Source organism: Balaenoptera acutorostrata, chromosome 12 (genome assembly GCF_949987535.1).
Source record: "Balaenoptera acutorostrata chromosome 12, mBalAcu1.1, whole genome shotgun sequence".
In the NCBI taxonomy this organism is placed as follows: Eukaryota; Metazoa; Chordata; class Mammalia; order Artiodactyla; family Balaenopteridae; genus Balaenoptera; species Balaenoptera acutorostrata.
The window spans coordinates 53,601,631-53,627,629 of NC_080075.1; the positions used below are offsets into that span (position 1 = coordinate 53,601,631).

Genomic DNA, 25,999 nt, shown 5'->3' on the forward strand with positions numbered 1-25,999 from the left:
GGATTCATTGTAATATGTTATACATCTTTCAAAGTAAGCAGATTTAGTTCATTAATTCTCATTAGAAAAAGTTTGTTTGACATGTGTTGAGAAGGAAGGCACTATTTTTCTATCTCTTTAGTACTTACAAATGTTTAGAGATAAGTATGGTATTTAAATCTTCGGGATGTGTAAAATTGTATTCAACAGCCTTTTTAGACAAGGCATTAGGAATACTTTAAAGTGTTTGTCTATTGCATTAATTTTAATTATACTCCACTGGATTCACAATGCTTTGAAAATGCTTTACAAAATGCCCCCAAGATCTTTTATTAATCATAATACAAGCACCATCAAATTCAAATGCTGTTTCTCATTCTGGGTAGCAGCAGCTTGCCTGCGAGCGCCCTCTTCTGTTTCAAGATAATACCGCAAATTGCATTACAGGGAATTCACAGCAATTCTGGATAGTACAAAAATGGGCTTTTCAGGAAAATGTCAACACACACAATCATATTATTTAAATATGCTATCCTCCCACCTGAGGTTTGTACGGCTCTTCTGGAGCAGACAGATGAGGCGAAGATGAGGGAAATCTTGCAGTCCCCGAAGTATAGTGGTGATTTGCATTTCTTCCCTAGGCAGTCTCATAGAAATGAACTTTAATCTTTTAAAACATGGGGCAACTCGTCTAATCTGTTCTCCTTACAGACAGGACATGATTTTAAGGCATAAAATCACCTGGAGCTTTTATCTAAGGTAGTTTCTGTAACTCAACTATTTGCTTTCTGGCTAGCAATTCTGTCTTGCTTTAAAAATTGACAAATTCGTATTTAGATGCCAGGTCTAAGCAGGATCTTATTAACAATTATAGCAAAAATCTTTTGTTTCAGTATAAACTGGGGAAATATGCAGGCAATTAGGTTGAGCGCCATGAAATTGCCATCAAGAATGGTTAAATATTGTCAATTTTACATGGTTCAATTAAATACACCCAGCCTTGTCTGTTAGGACCCTGGGTAAGAGCACAAAAGGTCCTGGGAGTAGAGTAGCTGCTGAGAATGGGAGGGGCTGGAAGAGACCCAGCAAAATGTAGTGAAATCACCTTGTGTCTATACAAAGAGGGCGGGCGAGTCTAGGTGAAGTTGAGACAAAACAGGAAAGAAATGATTGATGGAATCTGAGAAATTTTGTTATAAATAGGATTGGTTTATGTTACTTAATCTTTTTGTTGTTCCTGCCCAATGAGAATCAAGCCCTGTTAATTTCAGTAGTGGCTAAAACAGTTCCAAATGATCTGGCCTCTATGAAGTTTCATTTCCTGATGCAGTTTTGAAATTTAACTTTAATATAGCTAGATAAGAATTGAATTTCAACACATGGCAGCTTCCTCATGCAAACGGCGGGTGGAAAGGTTGTTAGGTTGGTTTTTATTAGAGCTAATTTATTTTTATATCTTTAATGCCCCCCCAAAACACAGACACTTTATCTGAAATAGATTCTGTAAAATTGCATAAAAATAATTTTCTAAACTTAAAAAAATTTCTTTACATGCATATCATTTCTAGTTGCCAAAGTTTGCAAGTTCCTTAGAATTCTCCTGGTGATAAAGTTCGTCCCGTTGGGAAGAATTGCGAAAGACTAACTAGTTCATTTATTCAGGTTATCAACACCTTCATTGTCTTTGAGTTATTTTACAACTCTGTAAATTTTAGAAAACTGATAATAATATACATGATCTTTGTCCATACAGATGCAAGTTAATTAGGGGAAACTGATTATTGACATTGGCCTATGGATAGATCCATTTTGCATCTATTTGTAAACTCTTTTCAGAATTCCTTATTTCCTGTATGTGTCTCTGCTCTTTGAATTCTCCTTAGAACCACTTGTAACATCTTACCAGTTCCCTCGTTAGTTAATGAGTTAAGTAAGATCTTGGGCACATACTCATATCATTTCTTTATGAGAGTAATGATTATATCCTCTTTTAAAAATCATCCTTTAACATCACAAATTGTAGTTTGATCGTGTTATTTTTCCAGGATGTGCCTAGACGCCATGTACACTGAGCCCTTAATAGTGAAGCAGGTATACATTTGCCTGACAGAGTCAATTGGTTAAGGTTATTGAAATTGATTTCATACCTTAAAAAAAATTGCCCCAGACCTTGCAAAAGAAGATGTAAGTCCATTGCACAGCAAGAATCATTTTAAATACATCTTTAATTTTTAAAAATCAATATGCAATCTACAAAATACTTCGTTACATGATTATTAAGGCTCAATCTGTTTTATATTTGTATTGATGACATAAAATCATATTTTGAATAAGATATAATAATACTTAGTCATTATTAAGGAAGGCCTTCTGACCTAATTTATAAGAGAAAAAGGGCTATATCAAAAGCAGAGACCCAGAATGAAGGGAACTAAAACCCTAGAACTGTTTAATATATAAATCAGGTCAAAAAATGCCAGCCTTTATTCATGCTAGGAAGGGTTTTTTCCCATACTTTTTTTAATGGATACACTATTTCTATCCCCATAAAAAAAGAAAATGTCCTTAAATTCAGATCTGTAAATTGATCAGGTAACCATCAAGCCATGAATTCATTTATGCAGTTAATAGGATCCTTTGACTGGTAAGGCAACCAGACCAAACCAATTAGAGCAGAACAATTCATCCCAAACTGGCCAACTCCTTGGAAGTCTGCCATTGTGTCAATTAAACAAACGACCCCCAAGGGGGTCAAACTCATTAAGCATTGATCTAAATTACCTAAATTAAAATGCTAGAAAGGAGTAGTTCCTCCTTCATTCACTTCCTTCCTCCATTCCCTACCTTAAAAGCAGGAGTTTTTATTGTTGTTGTTTTGAAGATCATCATTTACTTTCTGGCAAAGAATATTCTACTTCTTAATTTGTAAGTCTAAGTGGACCCTACCTGATTTTTCACTTAGAGCATCAGGATCACATTTGACCTTCTGCCATTTCTGAGGTCAGAAGAATTGTATTAAAACGCCTCTCCACCTGACACAGAATGTTAATTTAACGTTAAGTAATGAATATTTAAGGATCCTAATAGATGTGCAAATGAACAATTACGCTGCAGCACCCCGCTGTTCCTGCCATCAACCTTTGCATCCCTGCAGAAACTCACTTGGGCTTCAGTCAGCCTTTTGTTACATTTCCAGCACTGAATCTTGAGATGTTCCTGAAGGCTGGAGGGCTGGTGAATAAATGACCCCAGCAGTGAGGTACCCACACATACTGGCAACCTGTGAAGCCTAAGGGGTGATTAATTGAACCCTAGGCTGAAATTACTTTGAGGTGTAAATATTCATCAAGTTCATCTGAATCAGACTCTGAGTTCTTTATGGTCAGGATGCCGTAAAACAGATCTGAAAGGACCAGCAGTAATTAACCCAGCTACCGTCCCTGGTATCATGGAGCTGCATCAGGTTCGGCCCGCCTCCATATTTGTTCTGAGCATATTGAAGTCACTCCAGAATGTGCCACACCAGACGATGAGGCAGGATGGTGGAATTTTTTTTAAATGACGCGCACATAGATTTGCCCTCCTGTACATCAACAGTGAGTCTCAAGCATAGGATATTATGAGCAATACATCAGCTGAAGTTAAAAAGGGCAATACCAATTCATTTTAACAGTCAACTTTTGCGTTCTTTGCCTTTACAGTAAAATAATGAAAAGCATTAAATCTGCTGATTGATGCAGATCATAAATGTTTGTTTTAATCTGCATTTTTAACAGATTAAAATGAATGTGATGTAACATTAAATAAAATGTATGAGACAAACTCTGTGGGCCAACAAATAATGTTGTTTGGAAGAACACTATTATATCAGTTTTGACTCAAAACAAATCTAGTAAATAAAGAAAAATACCTCCTAATCATATTTAAGGATCAACATAAATTGAAGGTACATTAATACCACATGTTTTTTCCACATGTTTTTCTGACTAAAAAAATACCTAGAATATAGATTTCCTAAATTTAAAAGTCTGACCTTTCACTGTAAACACTGAAAGGAAATTATAAACAGAATTATAACTGCTAATGCCATTGGCTTTTCATTAAAAAACAAACATTTACCTGACTTTGAAGAATAGAAATATCACTTCTTAGAAACGTAGATAAAATAATCTAGTGTCTTTCACTTTGCTCATCTTTTAAAGAAAATTACTCTAAATTAAGCAGAATTAGCATAAATAGCATGAAAGCAGAACTAACATAAAATAATCGTAATATGATTTAGACTTCTACTCAAGAGAAGGTTGTGTTAATTACAAAAAAAAAAATACTTTATCAAAATACATTCTTAGAGTCTGCACTTCTGGGAAACAATATTCATGAACTTTAAAAATTCATTTTTAACATACATAAATATTTTAACTAGTGTCCAATAATACTGGGATTCCATTTTGAAAGGAATCTCTCTAAGCAAAGGGCAATATGTCTTAGTGACTTGTACTAAAATATGTATATCAACAGAACTAGCTTCTTTGCAGCACACACCAGAATACAAATGTATTTTGAAAATAATGATACCGTGGGTGAAAGACAGGTACCAAATACAGCTGATGGTTACTCACCAGTGTGGTAATAGGACAGGAAGATAAATAATTCAGAGTCAGAGACAGTCCCACATCTCCATGTTAGCCTGTGGTTTCAACATCATCCTACAACTAGCCACGTTTCAGAGAAGAGCAAGAGGGAAAATTAAGTAATTTGGTTTATGTCTCCTTTGATTGCCTCGTCCTCTAGTACTAGTGCTAGCTCAATTAGAAGAGGTAGGGGCTGGAGGATAATAAATATGGCCCCAGGTAACCCAGAGAGCAAAACAATCAGCCACCAAGTAATCAAAAATCAAAAATGCTTTGGCCAAGTGGCTGTCAGGTCACAATAACAGCGCCTTTGAGTTTCACTAGGAAACAAAAACATCATGAAAATTATAGACACAGTTTAGATCACAGCCCCAGGGCACAAACATATCAAAAGCATAAAGTACAGACGGTTCGGTTGCAGGTCTAAACTTCTCTAAACGTAACCACTGGACCTGTCATTTCCACTCTACAGTAGCAGAACTTGGCGTGGTTTCTGTGAATTCCGTATTTGGAAAGTGGGTCGTCATCACTGACTCTTGCTACTCCTACTGAGTTACGCAGTCACCAGCTTTATCTGGGTCTTCTCCATCGATTTTAATCCACTTCTTTTCTATTTCAACCTGTCACGCAAAAGCAAAACAGGGGCAGCGTTAACAAATGCAACACAGCGTAACATCGCTTCAGTCCTCGTTTGCAAATGAGGCAAGGACTGCAGCCACCACATCCTCTGGACACAAACACAGCCCGTCTACCCTGTCATGCCCGTTCCCAAGTGAAGCACACTGCTCTCCTTTGGGACAACAGAGTCTCCCAAATCCTTCCCTTCTAGGGTCACATCTTGAAGAGGACAAACTTTCTTCTAAGTCAGACACAGGTTTTATAAAATGTATACAGACTACATATACTGATAAGACATTTACAAATCTGGCCAGACATATGATCAAAGATGCCCCCGAGTATCATATATCCAGCCTCTGGCCCACCTGAGATTTAGAGCACACCCAAAATCATCTCTCTAACTAAAACTAGTTTACAACAGTAAACAGTTGGGCCAAACCATCTGCCTGCCCCTCATCTTTTTCATCTCACCTCAAACGGTACCTCCTCACAGAGGCCCTCCGGGACCACACTAGATAAGGAAGCCCTCCATCCATCTCTATCCTGTGACCCTCTTTTACTCTCTTCTTAGAATCTGTCACTACTTAAAATTATGTTATTTGCTTGTTTACTAATTATTTTTTGCTCCACCACTAGAAGGTAGGCTTTATGAGGACAGGGAGTTGTCTTTTGTTCACCTTCGTGTTCCCAGCATCTACAGCAGCAGCTGGCACTTTGAAATTGCTCAATAAGTACTTGTTAAATGGAAGATAACATTTTGAAACTGACTGCCACCAGTGCTATTAAAGCTCAAGAGACTTTGGTATATAATTTTGAGCGGTCCTCTACCACTATGTGAAACTGGCACACCCCCTGAACAGCAAACAGTATAAATGACATCTCCATGTGCACCTGACACACATTTCGGTCACCCATAATACTTAGATGCCTAGTGTTACAGGTCAGGGTCCCCAAGAAGCAGATGCTTAGATGGAGACTGGTGTGCAGGAAGTTTACTGGGGAGCGCTGCTGGGGTGGACACCTGACGAGGAGGGGAGGGGGCAGAACAGGAAGAGGGAGAGGTCGGGCCGCAAAGCAGTCACAGTAAAGGCTTCAGCCCATCCCCAGGGAGGGCTGAAGCTAGCAAGGCCCTGCAGGGTTATTCCAACTTGAGGTAAAAGGGTCTTTAGACCCCTGATCCACCAGTTACTGGACACAGGCTGCCCCAGGAAGGGGGCGTGACCTGGAGCATGGCATCCTTCTTCATCCAGGGCAATTCCCAGCTGCCGAGGGAATAAGTCCTTCAGTCCTGAAGGGGCTGCACAGAACAGCACCCATTCGTCATTCATTTTACCAACAGAATAAAAATCACTGGACCCAAACATACAGGCTTCTGAACAGATAGTCCAAAATAAAGAAAAATCCAGACTTGGTTACTATATTATAGAACCACCAGTTGGTGCTAATGATGTCTTATATAATCACACCATTTCAAGATACTATGGGGGACTTCCCTTGTGGTGCAGTGGTTAAGAATCTGCCTGCCCATGCAGGGGGACATGGGTTTGAGCCCTGGTCCGGGAAGATCCCACATGCCACGGAGCAACTAAGCCCGTGCGCCACAACTACTGAGCCTGCGCTCTAGAGCCTGTGAGCCACAACTACTGAGCCTGCGGGCCTAGAGGCCATGCTCCGCAACAAGAGAAGCCACCGCAGTGAGTGAGAAGCCTGCACACTGCAACGAAGAGTAGCCCCCGCTCGCCGCAACTCGAGAAAGCCAGCGCACAGCAATGAAGACCCAACGTAGCCAAAAATAAATTAATTAATTTAAAAAAAAAGATACTATTGGAAATGTGTGGCAGAGGTTATCTCTATATCTAAGTCTGAAGATGAGAAGGAAAAGCAAGTTTAGGAACAAACTTGTGCAAGTGTATGTCACTCTTTAATTCATCTGGCGCAAGAATGTAGATGAGCTGATGGTGAAAGTTTAAAATTGTGGTGATAGAGTAACTCAGTATTTCCCAAAGAGTGCTCCACAGAATATTATTCCAGAAGATATTGATAGGTGTTTTACAGGAGACAAGATTCCATAATTGATGAGTTGTGAGAAACTGAGTTAAGTTTAACAAGTTTCTTTATTGCAGAACTTCTCAGAGCCTTTGTTCAACATTAATTTAGTGTAAGACGTTCCCCAACTTATTTTTTTCTTGGATCATTATATGGGACATATGTTCCATAGAACACATCTTGGGAAATGCTGTTCTAACAAAATCTTTATTATAAATATGCTTCTGAAATGTGAACTTATTTTTAATGCCCCGTTTTTCATTGAGAGCTAAGTACACAGCACTGTGTCCTCAGGCTCCCAATCTTCTCTAGAACTGAGGGGAAGAATTAGGCTCACTGGTGACCATCACTCTTTTCTAGGTCAAATACACACATACACACACACAGTCACTTAAGAGGGCAAAGCAAATATCTAAAGCCAAATCAGGTCAAAGCTTCGGAAGCCCCAACTTGAACTCCAGGGCTTCAGGATGTACCTGGATGTTGTAGCAGGCTCGCTGATGAACATGTTTCTGTGGCTGGACATCACTCTCCACCCCCAGAGACCTGACCTCTGTCCTTGAGGCACAGGTGTCAAGAATCCCAAACTGAACAGTAGCAAATGGATACCAATCAGAGGGAATTTCTTGGTCTGATCCAAGTTCTAGTTTGTATGACAAACAATGGGGATGATCAGGACCTTGAAGAAAAAAATCAAATGGTCAGTCAAAGTATTTCAATGGCCACTGAACATTTCTCTTGAGCATAAGAGGCATGCATCCCTCTCTTTAATAAGCATTTCCATTAGCACTATGGTTGTGTGAATTCCATTAAACGACATACCATAAAAATTCACAATTTTGCACTAACAGGAGGGAAGTCTACCTGCATTTTTTAAGTACTGGCTTTAAAATAAAGTACAACTTTATCATTATATAGTTATATATGTTAACTCCCAAAATGTTTTCAATAAGAAGTATGCTGTTTCTTTTTTTAAAAAGAAAGTTTAATATTTCATTTAATTATTCAAATAAAACAATGACCAACAATACAGCGATCAGAAAAATTTAGAATTACATCAAGTTCATATGTGAGTGCCTTCTATTGGGTGATTCTAATTCAGAATAATACAAGTATGCTAAGTTTTTTAAATTAAAAGGTGAGTAATATTTATATTAAGCATCATTATTTGGCTATAATGTGCATAAGATCTGTAGAGAAAGAAAACTTTCTCTTAAGTAGACTGAATAAGATCTTACAATAATTCTTAATTTATTCATTTTCTTACCACTCTATTTATTGATAGATTATGCAAAGGTAAATTTCAGCCTAAATTAGGTCACATTATAAAGAATTATGATTTTTTTAAAAAGTTAAACTTAATGAATTTTTTTACATTTCAGAAAATATTCTAGGCCAAGTATTCTTTTTTTAGTAGAATGGATTATTTTTTAGTACACTGATTGCCACTCACCCTCCTTAAAGCTCTGACTGGAACAAATGTACCGTGTAAATATGGGCATACTGACTTTCAATGTTTCAATGAAATATCTGTTTTCACTTCACTTTGCCATATATTGAGCATCTACTCTATGCCAAGCCAGGCTCTGTGCCAGACCTAGGGATATCAGATACACACAAAAGCTTTAAGAGGGGTCAGGTACTGTGTGTGTGTGTTTATGTGTGTGTGTTACAATGGAGTAAAAAATATTTTCAATGTAATCACTGTAGTAACTCTATAAATGTTCCATGATTCTGTTGCCTTAGTCCACAGCATCTACATATCCCATGCAGCTATCTTTACTTAAATTAAATGTGTGAGATGACAATAATTTCAAAAGCCAGGTTAAATTACTACACCACTGACACGACTCAAGAAAGAACATTTCCATCAGAATATAGCTTTAGGCCCAAAAACAAGAGTTTAAAGGATTTCACTTAATTCTTAAAAGATAAATTGCCTCTCATTCCTTACAACCTGTTTCTTGTAGAGAGACTAATAGAATTCTAAGGCTGTAAAAGGACTTGAGAACTCATCCATCAATTAACCAACAGATGCTCATTAGCGTTTCCTCTCACTTGTAGGGGAGGACAACAGCGGCCTCAGAGGTGCTCTAAGATACCCAGATCACTGCAGGCAAGTGATAACTTTATTCACACACACACAAAGCCAGGGGAGATTCCACAGTCCATTAGCCTTTCTGGCCTTCTGTCTGCAGGATACCTAAGTTTATTTAAACTTAATTCAGGCACTCTTCAGTCCTTTATGGCATAGTGGTTAAGCACATAAACACTGGACTCAGATGGCCTGGGGTCAGATCCCAGCTCTGCTACTTAAAAGGTGGGTGACACTTGGCAAGTTATTTGATCTCTCTGAGCCTCAGTTTCCCCATCTGAAAACGGGGGTGATGATGATAGTGACAACACAAACCTTATGGGATTGCTGTGAGGATTAAACAAGCTAGTTGGCACACGTAAGAGCTCTAGGGACATGGTATACTATAGTGGTATAGATAGAAGTGCACAGTGCTATTCAATTATAAATTCAGTATTGTTATTTAATTACCATAATTTTGCTAATGAAAGCACCATGAATTCTACACTTTTAGAGCTGAAAATGATATTGCAGATGATCTAATTGATATTAGATGTGAATATTGATATTCACATTTTAAAGAAAAACTCTTTTGGAACTTTTGCAATGAAAATCACCCAAGCTGAAGATCTAGTACTCCAAAAATAGGTTTAGAAACAAAACCTTTCTACCCACTTTTCTAAAAAACTGGTAAAAGAAGAACGTTTTTCCTTTCAAGTTTTCTGGCATATTTTTCCTGGCTTTTAAAACTCTAAATACTCTACAATGTTCAATAACTCACACTCCCTTTGGACTTTGATATCCATGAAGAGAAGTATCATGTCCGTCCTTAGCACAAGCCTGGCACATTTGGGGCTCAAAGGATATCTGTGGAATTTACAAGTGAATGAATAAAAGATAGAGGAAAATCATGTTCTTTATCTCAGTACTGACCACCAGGGGGCACTCTCGGGCTTCGGTAATTAGTCCCTCATCACTTTCTAAGGACCAGGAATGCAATCACGAAATCTATTTAGGTCTAGTAAACACCGGGTCCCTCTTGCACCAAAATATTTCACATCTGAAACTGAATTGGTGAGAGCTGGAGGGAATGAATGGTAGAAGGATGACACAAGTAGTGGAGGAGGAGAGAACAACCAATGTGCTGAAGAGAGAGCAAAGAAAAAAGTAAAGGCGAGTCATATTTAAAAATTGGTAAAATTGGGAAAGTGGAGATAGATACATTTGTTAATTGACCCTCCACCATGCTCACTTCTCTTTCTAATTCTACGCTACCATATGTACCCTCTATGGCTAATTGGTGTTTTCAAACGTCCTCATTCTCTTCTCCCTCTCCTTCCTCCCTTTTCCTCTCTCCCTCCCCTTCCTTTTCCACCACCTTCTCTTCCTCCTCCTCCCCCCTCCTCATCTTCCTCCTCCTCCCTCCCCTCCTCCTCCTCCCCCTCTTTCCCACCCCCAGCAAAATCTGTGCACAAGAAACTGTCCTCTGTTGTCATTCACACCCTAGCCTGAATGAACTATCTGGGGCCAACCTTTGTTGTAAAATGAAAGGCTCACCCACTGTTAAAGGAATATTAAGCATTGACTTGCTGGTAGAAGAGACATTTAAGGAGCCAGCATCCCTTCCCACCTCCCCTGAAATCACATATAAGTTATTTCACCAATAGGAAAATTCAATTCCAATCTCACAAATCCCCAGGAAAGGGGCATAAAAATTTTTTTTACATTAGTACATATACTTCATATATTTTTTTAGTTTCTTTTAAAAAAATTTTTTTCTAACAGGTTGTTCGGAAACTAGCTTGAAAGGATAACGTGTTAAAGACCCTCTTTAAAAATCTTCTGTTCTCTAAATACCCAAGTGATTTTAAAATCATATAGAAACATCGAGATACTAAGTCCTTGCTCCTCTACGTGAGGTCCGTGGCCAGCCGCGCTGGCATCACCGGAGCACGTGTGGGTGACACAGTACGGGGGAGCCCCACCTGCTGACTCAGAGTCCACATTTTAACAAGGTGATTCATACGCACACAAAAGTTTGAGAAGCACTGCCTTAGGATAAAGATTTCCGCTCTGCCCCAACCTTACTCTTTCTGTGCTTCTTCTCAAGAAGCAAAATGCTAGGCAGCCTCTTACTCTTTGCATTATCCTCCCCCCACCCCTATCGTGGAGAAGCCTCGGTGACAGGGCCACGTGATCCCAGAAGTGTCTGGGCCCCAGCCTGGCTCAGAGCTTCCCCCTGCCCCCCCAGACTCCAGACACAGCCTCACTGCCTTTTCCCGGGCCTCCTCTTGGTGCACAGACCTGATTTGAACAAAGCAGCTTTGATCCCAAAGAATTTGGTCAGTGAATTCTCACCATGTAATTGTCTGGAATGCTTGTAAAATGTCATTCTGTGTGAGCCTGGTGCTATGACAGTCTTCCACAAGAATTCCCAAAGGCCAAGACCAAGTCCAGCCAGCCTCTCTGGGAATGCACACTCTTCGAATTGTTCTCAGTGAGCTCAACTGTTGGTAAATATGGATGGGAGGGCAATAACAGGGCTCTAGAAGACACAGGGATACACGGAGCAGGGAGGAATGATGCCTAGGCGGCCATGACAGGTCTCCCAGGAGAGGTACGAGGCCAGCTGCATGGGAGAGCCTCTTACAAGCACCAATAGCTGGGCCTCACCCCCGGAGTCTGATTGGTAGGGATGAGGCCTAAATATGGGTATCTTAAATATTAAAGCTCTAACGATTTTAATGACTCTAACATGCAGCCAGGACTGGGAAACATATTTTAAAAGGAGTGAGGAGAGGCTATCTCAGCTAATAGCACCATCACCCACCCGGACCTCCTCCCAGCCCCTCCCTTTCCCCCAGGCCCACAGACCATCTGTCACTGTCTCGGGGTCACCTCTTCTGAATTCGCTCACCCACCGCTCACCTCTGTCTCAGTGCTCCCACTGCCCTCCACCTTGCTCAGCCTCTCTCCCCTCCTACCAGCCTCCCTGTACTATAATCTACTCCTGAATCTTTCCTCTGCAACGTACGCCTGACTTTCTAAAACAAGGTAGGATTCCATCACAGTCATGCCTGAAAACATTCCGGAGGCCCTGCTGACAAACTCCACACCCCACAGCATGGCTCACGACCCTCTTGGCAGGCTGGTTTCTTTTCCAACTATCTCCTGGGTCCCATAACTCAGGTAAGATCCCCTATTGACACACCTGTGTTTCTGCTGTTTCTATCCTTGATGGAGTCCCACTGATTCTCACAGGCCAAGCTGAAGCATCACCTCTCCAGCAGAGCCTTCCCTACTGCCCTCTGCAGTTGAGGACTCCTTTCTCTGGGACCCCTATTAGATAACATCTGTACACGTTCCAGAATAGGAGAGAGCAGATTTCCACAGCTCATTTGGATAGTTGCTTCCGCGTCTGCCTCGCCTACTAGATTTATGTTTCCAGACAGCAGGGATCATGTTTGCATCTGTATCCCCCAAGCACCCAGCACGGAGCCTATACCTAGAGGAAATTCAGTGGGTGTTTGTGGAATGGACGTGTGAATGAGTGAGCCCTCTTACTAAATTCTTGTTGACTGAATCAATTAACTCTACCATTAATTCTGAGAAAATGCACTGTTATGAACAGGATCATTTTCACAAGAAGCTTTGTATGTTGTTCTCCTTCCAAAATTAGAAAAGAAGGATTGGTATGGGTTCTCAGTTTGAAAATTTTAAAAAAAAGTGTGGTTGCCCCGGAGGGTCTAGCTGGAGTGCCTGCTCCGAGGTAGAGCAGCTGGAGTGGGCTCCTTGCGAACCTGTCCCCCTGGCCCTCTGACCCCAGCTGGACAAGCCAGCAGGCTGAGCCCTCTGTGCTCCTCTCTCAGAGGCATAAGCATTGCTGCAAATCCATGCAAAAGGTGCACCTGACCTTTTGTTCTGGGCCCAGAACAACAGGAGTCAGGTTATCACCCAGACCTCAGAGGACATCTGGGGACCAAGGAGGTTACAGTTCGCGTTCCAGCCTGCCTCCCCCTTTCCCTTTGTGTTCAGCAAAATAAAAGGCAATGATATTCTGATTTTTATAACGTCTCTCACCTAAAAGTAGCACAAATAACTTTGAGAATAGATCCCTTGGAACCACACACTCAAAACCTCAAAATCTGTTTCTCTGGGGGGAGATAATCTGAGAATGGTTTGAACTTGCTCCTCCAGCAACGTTATCAAGAAGGCAGGAAGCATTACCGCTGTGGATGATATCCTGGAAGATATTCCCATCATGCTGGAGTTGACCAAGAGGTGCCGTTAGAGGTCACGCCTGTGACCACGTTATCCTATCACTGCCTCTCCCCGCCCTGGGCCTGGGCTCTCCTGGCTGTTCCTTGGAACTAGAAGGTAACCACCAACTACCGTGAGTCAGGAGAACACTGTGGAGGGGAATTTGGCATGAATGGAGAAAAGCAGGGAGTGTCAGGAAAGGCTACTGAATGGGGGCTTCCCTTCAGCACAGGGGCCTAGGACTCCTCAGCTGCCAGCTGTGTCTCTCACCTGCTGGGCCCTGTCTGTAGCTCAAGATACAATCAGTCGACAGATGTTAAGCCAGAAAATTGCAGGGCACAGACAAGGTGACATGCTGTCCCTTAGGTCCACTGTAGTCTGGGGCTAGCTCTTCCTGCCCCAAAACATCACGAGACCTGCAGAGCAGTTTCCCTCAACCTGGGTCACACATTAGGTTCACCTGGGGAGCTCTCAAAACATACGGGCGCCTGGGGCCCTCCCCCAGAGATTCTGATTTAATTGGCATAGAGTAGAGCTTGAACATCAAGGTTATTTAAAAGTTCTCAGGCTATTCTGACGGCCAGTTTTGAGAAACACTGCTGTAGGTCCACCCTGAATAAAAATGCTTCCTCTGCAGTCCATAGCATGGAGGGCCCTAGGATGTAATTAAATTCTCCTGAAGGATTAGACCATCTATGAGCTATTTGGAAACAGGGATCAATCTTACTTCTCTTTAGCCCCAGCACCTGATGTGGCACTTGGAATACAGTAAGTGCTCAATAAAGGTTTGCCTAAATGATGAATGCATCAACTCAGATGCCCCAAATCTGCCCCCAACTTAGCTCCATAGCCCAGTGTTCTGCCAGAAATAACTGAACTAAAACAGGCAGCAGCCCTAATTTCAAATTTTGCTTTTTTGCTTTATTATGTTACACTCACTACTAACTTACTACTTTAAAATAAATGCAGTGCTAGGGCTGTCTCTTCAAAGTTCTAAACTTCTAGATTCATTGTTTGCTTTGCAAAATAAAAAAAAAGTAACTGAATTTTAATGCTTAATTAAAATTAAAACAACTTGTCAAGATGGTCAAATTGGTCAATTCAGCAAAAGAAATTAACTTGGGTAAAAATGAAAGGTAGTCTTATTTCAAGAAGCAGGGAACAAAACCTAAGGAGGAAGTGGTACTGGCTGAGAACACAAAAAAGTTCAGGTATGTTCAAGGATGACAGATCTTAAAAGGTCAGTTAGGGAATCTAAGCTATATGAACAATAATTTTAATATTTGAGGCTGACGGTTGATGTCAAGAGGTCCAACTAGAAATTTTCCCTCAGTACCGCCATCCATAATAAAATCCTAGCCTCAGATGGTATTTCTTATGATATCTTAAAAAAATTTTAGGCTAAACTTATCTGGTAGAAATAGGCATAAGGGGACAAAATAAACCAGCTGTTTGACTAAATGTTCCATCTCCCATCCAGCGATGTAATCATGGCCTCAGCTGACTGACGTTACCCCATCTGCCTCAGCCTGGTTTCAACCCAAGGAGGAGGGTGAAAACATTTAAGTGACTTCATATGAAAATCAGCTTGGCGTGTTGAATATTTACTTGAATTTTTATCAGGAAGCCGGTCTATCTTCCATACGACGGCCCGGTAGGCACTCTCATATTTTGCTGACCCCACAGTGACCTGTATGACAGGTTCAGATTCAGGTTCATGTAAACTCCCCAGACACGCCCGGCGGTTCATTTTGGCTTTCAGGGACTTCTGCCTCTGGAGGTTCATGGTCCAGAGGGCCTTGATCCACTGCGATGGAACAGGAAAGTGTATCATTATGTTGTCACAGGACCTCAAGGATGGTCTCTGGACCAACGGGGCCATGTTGACAAAGGCCTGAAGCTCCACATACGCCCCCTGGACAACCACTACAGACTTCAGGGAAAAGGGAAGATCTTCCCCGCTATACAAAGTCTTGAAACGCATCAGCTCAAACCGGCAGGCATCCAGAGGTACAAACTTAATGATTCTTGATTGCTCAAATTCTTGTGCTTTCACACACTTATGAAAATGATAGTCAAGAATATCAATCCCCTTCTTTTCTGGGTCTTTTTCAAAATAGCATTCATTTCGTTTCTGCAGCTCAAGGTCATTCAAGGTTAAAAAGCATTCTGTGTTCCCATTCACAAAGCAGAGGCAACAGATTTGAGTTATCACAGCACTTTCAACCAATTTTCCTTCTTCTTTAGTGATTTTACCCCAAAAGTTGTCCACAATTTCAAGGAAAATTTCTTGTTCCTCATAGTTCTTCTTTGGTTTTGAAACAGCTGGCAGCTTCATCAGCTCCTCCTCCACACTGGTCAGAAAGTCAAGGAAGTCATGGTACTCTGTGGATCCCAACTTCAGCATTTGTTCTATGTCTGGTTCGTGAACTACTTCTGTCTTAGAATGGTATTTCCTTTTTTCTGTGTAAGACACATGTTCAATCTTCACAGTATGGATTTTTCCTGTCACACTAAAGTTCTCAACTTTGGGTTCAGAAAGCCTGCAGTATGGATTGAGCTGTAACTCTTTAAACGGTTTTTCTAACCCCTTCTCATAATACATTTGCAAAATTCCTCCAGGTAAGACTTTTAGAAAAATTGGCCCCCACTGACGGGAAGACATCATGTTCTTCTTCTCAGGAATTCTCAACATGAAAGCCCATCCGGCTTTTGGCTGACTCCTGAAGAGCATGTGGGGGACAAAGGAAGAGGCAGCATCTTCAGCATACAGATACTGCGTAGACAAATTTCCAAATGAGTCTTGGTTCTCAGCTGATTGGAGATGTTCAAGTTTCTCACAGATGTAGTTGAGTGAACATTGATTTAAGCCTTTTTGATCAATAGGCATCTCTTTGTCTCTTGATGGGACCATCTTTCTGCTTCCTGGAGGGTCAAAGGTGAGCTGGGAAGCACTGCCTTCATCTTTCCAAAATGGACTTGAAAAGGCACAATCCTCCTGAAAATACTGAAACTGGGGAGTATCACTTTGGAACCCTAGGCTTTCAGCCTGGTGAGGGTTCATTTCATCTGGAAGACCCACTTTGGGAGCTGGATGTATACATGAGTGGTCACTGAGTAAGGAAGCATGGGATAAACAGGTTGGTTTAGTAGGCAATAAGGAAGATCCTGCTCCAGGTATAAGTGGACTGTTTGAAGATGATTCTGGAATAGGATAAAGCACATGAGTCCCTGCTTTGGGGATGCCAGGAAAACCTGGGAAGTCTTTGGTAGGTGTAGAAAGAGGAGAGTTACTTGGAGGTCCTGGACTGAAATAAAAGTCTATGATTGGAGAGGAGAGAGGGGTACTGCTGGTGGAGGAATATCCACTGGGAAATTCCTTAGTACCAGAAAGGTTCAGTTTAAGTCCATTTGGCCTACAAATGCCTTGATTCTCCAGAGGGAAATTCTTTGACTTTTGAGAAGACTGAAAAGCAGGGTCATCATCAAATGTGACCCAATTGCCTGGGTTTGTGGAGCACATCTTTGGGATCAGATTGTGGTCCTGCCAATGAATCAGATATGTTGTCTCTGTTAAAGGAGAAAGAGAAAATAAGAATATAAAATGAGGGGGAAAAATTCAAGTTACTAGAGGTCATTTGTTCTGAGAAACACTTGGATTTAAAAGTATCCAGATTTATAAATTAACTGAGTTTAAAGAAATGCTTAAAAACTGTAACACTTTTGATGGCTGAATGGATTAAAAAAACAAGATCTAACCGTATGCTGTTTATAAGAGACCCATTTTAGATTTAAGGACACACATAGACTGAATGTGAAAAGATGGAAAAAGATATTCTATACAAATAGAAACCAAAAGAGAGCAGGGGTAGCCATGCTAATAAAGGACAAAATAGACTTTAAGTCAAAAACTGTCACAAGAGACAAAAAAGGGCATTATATAATGAAAAAAGGGTCAATTCACCAGGAAGATATAACAATTATGGGTATCAGAGCACCCAAATATATGAAGCAAACATTAAAAAACTGAAGGGAGAAAAAGATAGCAACACAATACTAGTAGGAGATTTCAATACCCTAATTTCAATAATGGATAGGACATCCAGATAGAAGATCAATAAGGAAACAGAGGACTTGAACAACACTATAGATCAAATGAACCTACCAGACATATACAAAATATTCCACACAACAGCATCAGAATACATTCTTCTCAAGCACATGCATAACATTCTTCAGGATAAATCACATGTTAGTTTACAAAAAAAGTATCAAAAATTTAAGAAGACTAAAATCATATCAAGTATCTTTTCCAACTACAATAGAATGAAACTGGAAATCAAGAGCAGAAAAAAACTGGAAAATTCACAAGCATGTGGAAATTAAGCAATACACTCTTCAACAACCAATGGGTCAAAGAAGAAACCAAAAAGGAAATTAGAAAATATCTTAAGACAGAGAGGGCAGACAGCAGAAACAAGAATAACACAATCCTGCAGCCTGTGGAACAAAAACCACATTCACAGAAAGACAGACAAAATGAAAAGGCAGAGGGCTATGTACCAAATGAGGGAACAAGATAAAACCCCAGAAAAGCAATTAAATGAAGTGGAGATAGGCAACCTTCCAGAAAAAGAATTCAGAATAATGATAGTGAAGATGATCCAGGACCTCAGAAAAAGAATGGAGGCAAAGATCAAGAAGATGCAAGAAATGTTTAACAAAGACCTAGAAGAATTAAAGAACAAACATCTAGAAGAATTAAAGAACAAACAAACAGAGATGAACAATACAATAACTGAAATGAAAAATACACTAGAAGCAAAAGAATAACTGAGGCAAAAGAACAGATAAGTGACCTGGAAGACAGAATGGTGGAATTCACTGCTGTGGAACAGAATAAAGAAAAAACAATGAAAAGAAATGAAGACAGCCTAAGAGACCTCTGGGACAACAGTAAACGTACCAACATTCACATTATAGGGGGTCCCAGAAGGTGAAGAGAGAGAGAAAGGACCCAAGAAACTATTTGAAGAGATTATAGTCAAAAACTTCCCTAACATGAGAAAGGAAATAGTCACCCAAGTCCAGGAAGCGCAGACAATTCCAGGCAGGATAAACCCAAGGAGCAACATGCTGAGACAGACAGTAATCAAAGTGACAAAAACTAAAGACAAAGAAAAATTATTAAAAGCAACAAGGGAAAACTGACAAATAACATAAAAGGGAACTCCCAAAAGGTTAACAGCTGATTTCTCAGCAGAAACTCTACAAGCCAGAATGGAGTGGCATGATATATTCAAAGTGATGAAAGGGAAGAACTTACAACCAAGATTACTCTACCCAGCAAGGATCTCATTCAGACTTGATGGAGAAATCAAAAGTTTTACAGACAAGCAAAAGCTAAGAGAATTCAGCACCACCAAACCAGCTCTACAGCAAATGCTAAAGGAACTTCTCTAAGTGGGAAACACAAGAGAAGAAAAGGACCTACAAAAACAAATCCAAAACCATTAAGACAATGGTAATAGGAACATACATATTGATAATTACTATAAATGTGAATGGAGTAAATTCTCCAACCAAAAGACACAGTCTCGCTGAAGGGATACAAAAACAAGACCCATATATATGCTGTCTACGAGAGGCTCACTTCAAACCTAGGGACACATACAGACTGAAAGTGAGGGGATGTAAAAAGATTTTCCATGCAAATGAAAATCAAAAGAAAGATGGAATAGCAATACTCATGTCAGATGAAATAGACTTTAAAATAAAGAATGTTACAAGAGACAAGGAAGAACACTACATAATGATCAAGGGATCAATCCAAGAAGATATAACAATTATAAATATATATGTACCAAACACAGGAGCACCTCAATACATGAGGCAAATGTCAACAGCTATAAAAGAGGAAATCTTTTATAATAATAGTGGGGGACTTTAACACCTCACTTACACCAATGGACAGATCATCCAGACAGAAAATTAATAAGGAAACACAAGCTTTAAAAGACACAGTAAACCAGATAGATTTAATTGATATTTATAGGACATTCCATCCGGAAACAGTAGATTACACTTTCTTCTCAAGTGCACAAGGAACATTCTCCAGGATAGATCACATCTTGGGTCACAAATCAAGCCTCGGTAAATTTAAGAAAATTGAAATCATATCAAGCATCTTTTCCGACCACAACGCTATGAGATTAGAAATCAATTACAGGGAAAAAAACGTAAAAAAACACAAACACATAGAGGCTAAACAATACGTTACTAAATAACCAAGAGATCACAGAAGAAATCAAAGAGGAAATCAAAAAAATACCTAGAGACAAATGACAACGAAAACACAATGATCTAAAACCTATGGGATGCAGCAAAAGCAGTTCTAAGAGGGAATTTTATAGCAATAAATCCTACCTCAAGACACAAGAAAAATCTCAAATAAACAATCTAACCTTACACCTAAAGGAACTAGAGAAAGAAGAACAAACAAAACCCAAAGTTAGTAGAAGGAAAGAAATCATAAAGATCAGAGCAGAAATAAATGAAATAGAAACAGAGAAAACAGTAGCAAAGATCAATAAAACTAAAAGCTGGTTCTTTGAGTAGATAAACAAAGTTGATAAACCTTTAGCCAGACTCATTAAGAAAAAGAGGGAGAGGATTCAAATCAATAAAATTAGAAATGAAAAAGGAGAAGTTACAACAGACACCGCAGAAATACAAAGCATCCTAAGAGACTACTACAAGCAACTCTATGCCAATCAAATGGACAACGTGGAAGAAATGGACAAATTCTTAGAAAGGTATAACCTTCCAAGACTGAACCAGGAAGAAATAGAAAATATGAACAGACCAATCACAAGTAATGAAATTGAAAGTGTGAGTAAAAATCTTCCAACAAACAAAAGTCCAGGACCAGATGGCTTCACAGGTGAATTCTATCAAACATTTAGAGAAGAGCTAACACCCATCCTTCTCAAACTCTTCCAAAAAATTGCAAAGGAAGGAACACTCCAAAACTCATTCTATGAGGCCACCATCACCCTGATACCAAAACCAGACAAAGATACTACAAAAACAAAAAGAAAAAAGGAAAATTACAGACCAATTCTACAAAAAAAGAAAATTACAGACCAATGTCACTGATGAATATAGATGCAAAAATCCTCAACAAAATACTAGCAAACAGAACCCAACAACACATTAAAACTATCATACACCATGATCAAGTGGGATTTATCCCAGGGATGCAAGGATTCTTCAATATACGCAAGTCAATCAATGTGATACACCATATTAACAAACTGAAGAATAAAAACCATATGATCATCTCAATAGATGCAGAAAAAGCTTTTGATGGGAGGCCTTCAAGATGGTGGAGGAGTAAGACGTGGAGATCACCTTCCTCCCCACAAATACATCAGAAATACATCTACATGTGGAACAACTCCTACAGAACACCTACTGAACACTGGCAGAAGACCTCAGACTTCCCAAAAGGCAAGAAATTCCCCACGTACCTGGGTAGGGCAAAAGAAAAAAGGAAAAACAAAGACAAAAGAATAGGGACAGGACCTGCACCTCTGGGAGGGAGCTGTGAAGGAGGAAAAGTTTCCACACACTAGGAAGCCCTTTCACTAGTGGAGACGGGGGGTGGTGGGGGGGAAGCTTCGGAGCCACAGAGGAGAGCGCAGCAACAGGGGTGCAGAGGGCAAAGCAGAGAGATTCCCGCACAGAGGATTGATGCCGACCAGCACTCACCAGCCTGAGACGCTTGTCTGCTCACTCGCCGGGGCAGGTGGGGGCTGGGAGCTGAGGCTCTGGCTTCGGAGGTCAGATCCCAGGGAGAGGACTGGGGTTGGCTGCATGAACACAGCCTGAAGGGGGCTGGTGTGCCACAGCTAGCCAGGAGGGAGTCCGGGAAAAAGTCTGGAACTGCATAAGAGGCAAGAGACCATTGTTTTGGGGTGTGCGAGGAGAGGGGATTCAGAGCACCACCTAATCGAGCTCTAGAGATGGGTGCAAGCAGCGGCTATCAGTGCGGACACCAGAGACGGGAATGAAACGCTAAGGCTGCTGCTAGAGCCACCAAGAAGCCTGTGTGCAAACACAGGTCACTACCCACTCCTCCCCTCCCAGGAACCTGTGCAGCCCGCCACTGCCAGGGTCCCGTGATCCAGGGACAACTGCCCCAAGAGAACACACAGCGTGTCTCAGGCTGTTGTAATGTTACACAGGCTTCTGCCACCGCAGGCTTGCCCTGCATTCTGTACCCCTCCCTCCCCCCGGCCTGAGTGAGCCAGAGCCCCCTAATCAGCTGGTATTTTAACCCCGTCCTGTCTGAGGGAAGAACAGATGCCCTCAGGCAACCCAAATGCAGAGGCGGGGCCAATTCCAAAGCTGAACCCCAGGAGCTGTGCCAACAAAGAAGAGAAAGGGAAATTTTCCCCAGGAGCAGCAGGAGCAGCAGATTAAATCTCCACAGTCAACTTGATGTACCCTGCATCTCTGGAATACCTGAATAGACAACGAATCATCCCAAAATTGAGGCGGTGGACTTCGGGAGCAACTGTAGACTTGAAGTTTGCTATCTGCATCTAATTTGTTTTTGGTTTTATGTTTATTGTAGTTTAGTATTTAGAGTTTATCATTGGTAGATTTGTTTATGGATTTGGTTGCTCTCTTCCTTTTTTTTTTTATAAATAGATATATATCTTTTTCCTTTTTCTCTTTTTGTGAGTGTGTATGTGTCTGCTTCTTTGTGTGATTTTGTCTGTATAGCTTTGCTTTTACCATTTGTCATAGGGTTCTGTCTGTCCGGTTTTTTTTTTGTTTCTTTTTGGTTTTTTGTATAGTTTTTAGCACTTGTTATCATTGGTGGACTTGTTTTTTGGTTTGGTTGCTCTCTTCTTTCTTTCTTTCTTTTTATTACTTTTTAATTTTTTTATTTTTAATAATTCTTTTATTTTTTATTTTAATAACTTTATTTTATTTTATTTATTATTTTTTTCTCTCTTCCTTTCTTTTTTTTCTCTCTTTTCTTCTCAGCCATGTGGCTGACAGGGTCTTGGGGCTCCGGCCAGGTGTCAGGCCTGTGCCTCTGAGGTGGGAGAGCCGAGTTCAGGACATTGGTCCATCAGAGATCTCCTGGCTCCACGTAATATGAAATGGCCAAAGTTCTCCCAGAGAGCTCCATCTTAACGTTAAGACCCAGCTCCACTCAACGACCAGCAAGCTACAGTGCTGCACACACTATGCCAAACAACTAGCAAGACAGGAAGACAATCCCACTCATTAGCAGAGAGGCTGCCTAAAATCATAATAAGGTCACAGACACCCCAAAACACACCACCGGATGTGGTCCTGCCAACCAGGAAGACAAGATCCAGCCCCATCCACCAGAACACAGGTACCAGTCCCCCCTACCAGGAAGCCTCCACAACCCATTGAACCAACCTTAGGCACTGGGGGCAGACACCAAAAACAACGGGAACTACAAACTGGCAGCCTGCGAAACACAGTAAGTTAAGCAAAATGAGAAGACAGAGAAACACATAGCAGATGAAGGAGCAAGGTAAAAACCCACCAGACCAAACAAATGAAGAGGAAACAGGCAGTCTACCTGAAAAAAAATTCAGAATAATGATAGTAAAGATGATCCAAAATCTTGGAAATAGAATGGAGAAAATACAAGAATCGTTTAACAGGGACTTAGAAGAACTAAAGAGCAAACAAACAACGATGAACAAGACAATAAATGAAATTAAAAATTCTCTAGAAGGAATCAATAGCAGAATGACTGAGGCAGAAGAACAGATAAGTGACTGGGAAGATAAAATAGTGGAAATAACTACCACAGAGCAGAATAAAGAAAAAAGAAAGAAAAGGATTGAGGACAGTCTCAGAGACCTCTGGGACAACATTAAACACACCAACATGCGAATTACAGAGGTCCTAGAAGAAAAAGAGAAAAAGAAAGGGACTGAGAAAATATTTGAAGAGATTATAGTTGAAAACTTCTCTAATATGGGAAAGGAAATAGTCAATCAAGTCCAGGAAGCACAGAGAGTCCCATACAGGATAAATCCATGGAGAAACATGCCAAGACACATATTACTCAAACTATGAAAAATTAAAAATACAAAGAAAAAATATTAAAAGCAGCAAGGGAAAAGCAACAAATAACATTCAAGGGAATCTCCATAAGGTTAACAGCAGATCTTTCAGCAGAAACTCTGCAAGCCAGAAGGGAGTGGCAGGACATATTTAAAGTGATGAAAGGGTAAAAGCTACGACCAGGATCATTCTACCCAGCAAGGATCTCATTCAGATTCGACGGAGAAATTAAAACCTTTAGAGACAAGCAAAAGCTAACAGAATTCAGCACCACCAAGCCAGCTTTACAACAAATGCTAAACGAACTTCTCTAGGCAGAAAACACGAGAGAAGCAAAAGACTTACAATAACAAACCCAAAACAGTTAAGAAAATGGTAATAGGAACATACATACCAATAATTACCTTAAATGTAAATGGATTAAATGCTCCCACCAAAAGGTATAGACTGGCTGAATGGATACAAAACAAGACCCGTATATATGCTGTCTACAAGAGACCCACTTCAGGCCTAGGGACACATACAGACTGAGAGCGAGGGGATGGAAAAAGATATTCCATGCAAATGGAAATCAAAAGAAAGCTGGAGTAGCAATTCTCATATCAGAAAAAAAGGACTTTAAAATAAAGACTATTACAAGGCACAAAGAAGGACACTACATAATGATCAAGGGATCAACCCAAGAAGAAGATGTAACAATTGTAAATATTTCTGCACTCAACATAGGAGCACTTCAATACATAAGGCAAATGCTAACAGCCATAAAAGGGGAAATCAACAGTAACACAATCATAGTAGGGGACTTTAACACCCCACTTTCACCAATGGACAGATCATCCAAAACGAAAATAAATAAGGAAACACAAGCTTTAAATGATACATTATACAAGATGGACTTAATTGATATTAATAGGACATTCCATCCAAAAACAACAGAATACACTTTCTTCTCAAGTGCTCATGGAACATTCTCCAGGATAGATCATATCCTGGGTCATAAATCAAGCCTTGGTAAATTTAAGAAAATTGAAATCATATCAAGTATCCTTTCCGACCACAACACTATGAGACTAGATATCAATTACAAGAAAAATCTGTTAAAAATACAAACACATGGAGGCTAAACAATACACTACTAAATAACCAAGAGATCACTGAAGAAATCAAAGAGGAAATCAAAAAATACCTAGAAACAAATGGCAATGAAAACACGACAACCCAAAACCTATGGGATGAGGAAAAAGCAGTTCTAAGAGGGCAGTTTAGAGCAATACAATACTACCTGAAGAAACAAGAAACATCTCAAATAAACAACCTAACATTACACCTAAAGCAATTAGAGAAAGAAGAACAAAACAACCCCAAAGTTAGCAGAAGGAAAGAAATCATAAAGATAAGATCAGAAATAAAGGGAAAAAATTGAAGGAAAGAATAGCAAAGATCAATAAAACTAAAAGCTGGTTCTTTGAGAAGATAAACAAAATTGATAAACCATTAGCCAGACTCATCAAGAAAAAAAGGGAGAAGACTCAAATCAATAGAATTAGAAATGAAAAAGGAGAAGTAACAACTGACACTGCAGAAATATAAAGGATCTGAGAGATTACTACAAGCAACTATATGTCAATAAAATGGACAACCTGAAAGAAATGGACAAATTCTTAGAAAAGCACAACCTTCCGAGACTGAACCAGAAAGAAATAGAAAGTGTAAACAGACCAATCACAAGAACTGCAATTGAGACTGTGATTAAAAATCTTCCAACAAACAAAAGCCCAGAACCAAATGGCTTCACAGGCGAATTCCATCAAACATTTAGAGAAGAGCTAACACCTATCCTTCTCAAACTCTTCCAAAATATAGCAGAGGGAGGAACACTCCCAAACTCATTCTACGAGGCCACCATCACCCTGAAATCAAAACCAGACAAAGATGTCACAAACAAAGAAAACAACAGGCCAATATCACTGATGAACATAGATGCAAAAATCCTCAACAAAATACTAGCAAACAGAATCCAACAGCATATTAAAAGGATCATACACCATGATCAAGTGGGGTTTATCCCAGGAATGCAATGATTCTTCAATATACGCAAATCAATCAATGTGATACACCATATTAACAAACTGAAGGAGAAAAACCATATGATCATATCAATAGATGCAGGAAAAGCTTTCGACGAAGTTCAACACCTATTTATGATAAAAACCCTCCAGAAAGTAGGCGTAGAGGGAACTTACCTCAACATAATAAAGGCCAT

The 25,999-nt window shown here is 40.1% G+C and overlaps 1 protein-coding gene across 2 annotated transcripts in view; it reads right to left on the reverse strand.

The window, feature by feature from the left end:
* Nucleotides 1-2,316: 2,316 nt before the first annotated feature.
* STON1 (stonin 1) overlaps nt 2,317-25,999 on the reverse strand; it is a 57,240-nt gene continuing 33,557 nt past the window's right edge. Inside the window, exons 2-5 of one of the 2 annotated variants that reach the window (XM_057558382.1) lie at nt 21,382-21,555; nt 15,217-17,178; nt 7,751-7,953; nt 2,317-5,230 (exon numbers count right to left, since the gene is read on the reverse strand). In XM_057558382.1, the coding sequence (XP_057414365.1) occupies nt 5,156-5,230; nt 7,751-7,953; nt 15,217-17,131 (2,193 nt within the window). In that variant the 5' untranslated portion in view covers nt 17,132-17,178; nt 21,382-21,555 and the 3' untranslated portion in view covers nt 2,317-5,155. The remainder of the gene's footprint in view (nt 5,231-7,750; nt 7,954-15,216; nt 17,179-21,381; nt 21,556-25,999) is intronic. The other variant, XM_057558383.1, reaches the window with a different exon arrangement.